The sequence below is a fragment of the Branchiostoma floridae genome, chromosome 6 (genome assembly GCF_000003815.2).
Source record: "Branchiostoma floridae strain S238N-H82 chromosome 6, Bfl_VNyyK, whole genome shotgun sequence".
Classification (NCBI taxonomy): Eukaryota; Metazoa; Chordata; class Leptocardii; order Amphioxiformes; family Branchiostomatidae; genus Branchiostoma; species Branchiostoma floridae.
The window spans coordinates 21414833-21417818 of NC_049984.1; the positions used below are offsets into that span (position 1 = coordinate 21414833).

The window sequence follows — 2986 nt, forward strand, 5'->3', positions numbered from 1 at the left end:
AAAAGACGTGTAGACACAAACGTCATCGGAGAAGGGACCAAACAGAACAGTCCATCAGCTTTCAGCCCATCCTAGACTTAGATAACGGCGAATATAGCTGTATGGTACAGGCTGAAGATGGTCAACATTTTAATGCGACTTTCATACTGAACGCGACGGAATGCCGACCAAACTATCATGGCGAGGCTTGCAGCCAAGCGTGTGACTGTCTGTATGGAGGGACATGTGACAGGTGGGAGGGTTGTCTGTGTCCCCCGGGACGTCACTCATGGAGACAGATGTGAGCTCAAATGCGCACCTGGCAGTTTTGGCTTAAACTGCAGCATGAAGTGTAACTGTGACAACAACGCCTCGTGTGATCCAGTTAATGGTAGCTGTATTTGTGCTGAAGGACAGTCGGATGACTTCTGTGAGAACATCTCCGTTCCTGATAAGAATCAAGTTCTTGTTGTTGTATTAGTGTCCGTTATCCCGACCATTGCGATGATCGGTTGTATCGTGACCGGTATCGTGGTAAAACAGAGACACAGGCGTTCAAGAACACCGGAACGCCAAACCGTTAACTTAGAGATGACGTCCATTATAGAAACACTTTCGTCATGGGAAATAGGAAAAGACGACATTCGTTTCGAACACATGATCGGCGAGGGAGAGTTCGGCCATGTCGTACGGGGAAGACTGCGCGTGCCCGAAGGTTACCAGGTTTTGGTGGCCGCTAAAAGTATCCGGCCTGACCGCATGACAGCGTCGACTGTCCGTGACTTTCGCCGCGAGATGGACATCCTCGCCAGGATACACGAGGACAAAGACGTGCACCCGAACGTGGTGAAGTTTTATGGCGTTATGACTAAGTCTGACCCTCAATATATCCTTGTGGAGTACGCGAGCAATGAAGAACTGCGGCGGTACCTGTGGAGTTTGCGTGAACTGTACAAGACCACGGGGAATGGGAGACTGTTAGAGCGGCTGGGTTTTGCTTGTGACGTGGCCTGTGGATTATCAGAGCTGACACGTCTGAAGATCGTCCACAGGGACATCGCAGCCCGTAACGTCGTCATCAGCGACAGGAAGGTGGCCAAGATTGCGGATTTCGGACTGTCGCGTGACGTTTACACGTCGTCGGCGTACAAACGCACCAACCAGGGCGGGGAGGAGGAGCTGTTGCCGCTGAAGTGGATGGCGCTGGAGTCGTTACGGGACGGGGTGTACACGTGCGAGAGTGACGTGTGGTCGTACGGCGTGCTGCTGTGGGAGATCGCCAGCTTTGGGGAGGAGCCGCGCTATGCTGGGGGTCCTATGCACCCGGATGTTTGCACACTGCTGGAACTACTGAAGAAAGGAGTCCGTCTGCAACAGCCGGAGAACTGTCCGATGTCTGTGTACCGCATCATCAGGTCCTGTTGGATAGTCAACCCACTGAAGCGGCCGACACCTGATGAACTATTCCGGAGGATAGACCAAATGAGGCCACAAAGACATGCTGCCCACCTGACCAATCACAACATTTGATAATCGATTTCAGAACAATGGTCAGTGACCACAGAGGCGTGCTAAGTGACCATAGAGCCCCGTACGACGGTGATTAAGAATCCTCTTGGGTGATTGCTCACAATGTCCCTTCTACCTTCTCGGAACTTAGTAAGAGTGACTTACTAGTCTGGTATCCTAGACATTAGTGTATAAAGACATACTGCGCCCTATTACACATGCAAATCTATTTTACAAGCGCTTTCGTCTCAGGGCCAAGGACAGAAGAAACTCTGCCAGCTGAATGTGAGATTTCAGTACCAGGGCGAGGAACAGAGGAACATCGCTTCCTCTCACCGAACCAGCAGTGACAGCACTCCTTCTCGCACTTGAACCAGAGAGCCCAGGGACGTTCAGGAGTACTATCGTGACCACGAGTATAGCCGCTTTCACTGTCATGACCAGGAGAAGGAACAATATCTTGACTAGAAGCACAAACAGCTGAGACAGAGGGTTGCTGACGTTTTGCGGCTTGCGGTGCTGGCTGGTTACCTTTACCTGGTAACTTTTTCAGAAGCATTGCGTACTGACAGCAATCTGACATTTCTCGAGTTCAAATGTTGTGTGAAAAATATGTTTAGATTATATACCACTGTTGAGGTCTATAGGCGTTTGTCTGGCGCTCGCCGCGCTCTTTTGGCGCTCATCGTGCTCTCATAGCGCTCAACCAGCAGCTGCTGCGCCGCGTGCCTGCGAAGCTGGTGTGTTACGCCGAAGGGCGGTTATACCGGCTATATAGATACAGGTACAGATACAGATCATTGTTGCATCGCCATCCACGGCGCTCCCTCTTCGCTCTCGCCGCGCTGTCATGGTGACCCCACCCACGGTCAAATTTGCTATCGCAGCGAGAGCGCCGTGAGAGCTCTATCCTATTTGATTTGGGGTATAAAGTAAATGACAATGATTGTCTCAGTTGAAAGGTAACAAATGTTGCTGAATCTGGCGACACGGAACGGACACTGACTATGAACACTGATGTTCTTGCACTACTATATGTTTTGTACCTTGTATGTGTAGTGATATAGGTTGATAGATTTATTAGTACTCAATGTAACCAGTATCTCCATTATATCTGACCCGTACCTCTCTCATGGCCTCAATGAAAAGCGGCCTGCTGGCGGAGATTTGAGCTTCTCAAGAATAGATAACGGTTCAAACAAACAGGTATAAACAAACTTACGCAGAGTACAAGAGCAGCCTTTTTCTGACCTGAAGCTGCTTTTACGCTGCTTTTTGACTTTTTAATAATTTCTTTCATTATCATGACTATTATTCTACACTCTCTTATTTTCTTTCTATTCTGAGGAGGACAGCCTCTATTTTTGGGGGGGGGGGTGTCTTCCCTCACCGATCCCGTAGCTTAACTTTAGGCCGTGGCTGTAATTTCTTCCAAGCCATTAACAAATACTAAATACAGGTGAATGTTTCGTAAAAAAAAACATAACTTAGTTCTGTG

The 2986-nt window shown here is 49.1% G+C and overlaps 1 protein-coding gene across 1 annotated transcript; it reads left to right on the forward strand.

Moving 5' to 3' along the window:
• Window positions 1-20: 20 nt before the first annotated feature.
• On the forward strand, window positions 21-2482 carry LOC118417995 (proto-oncogene tyrosine-protein kinase receptor Ret-like). Its single transcript, XM_035823784.1, has one exon. It carries the CDS (start codon window positions 178-180, stop codon window positions 1507-1509), a length of 1332 nt encoding a protein of 443 aa, XP_035679677.1. The 5' UTR covers window positions 21-177; the 3' UTR covers window positions 1510-2482.
• Window positions 2483-2986: the final 504 nt, after the last annotated feature.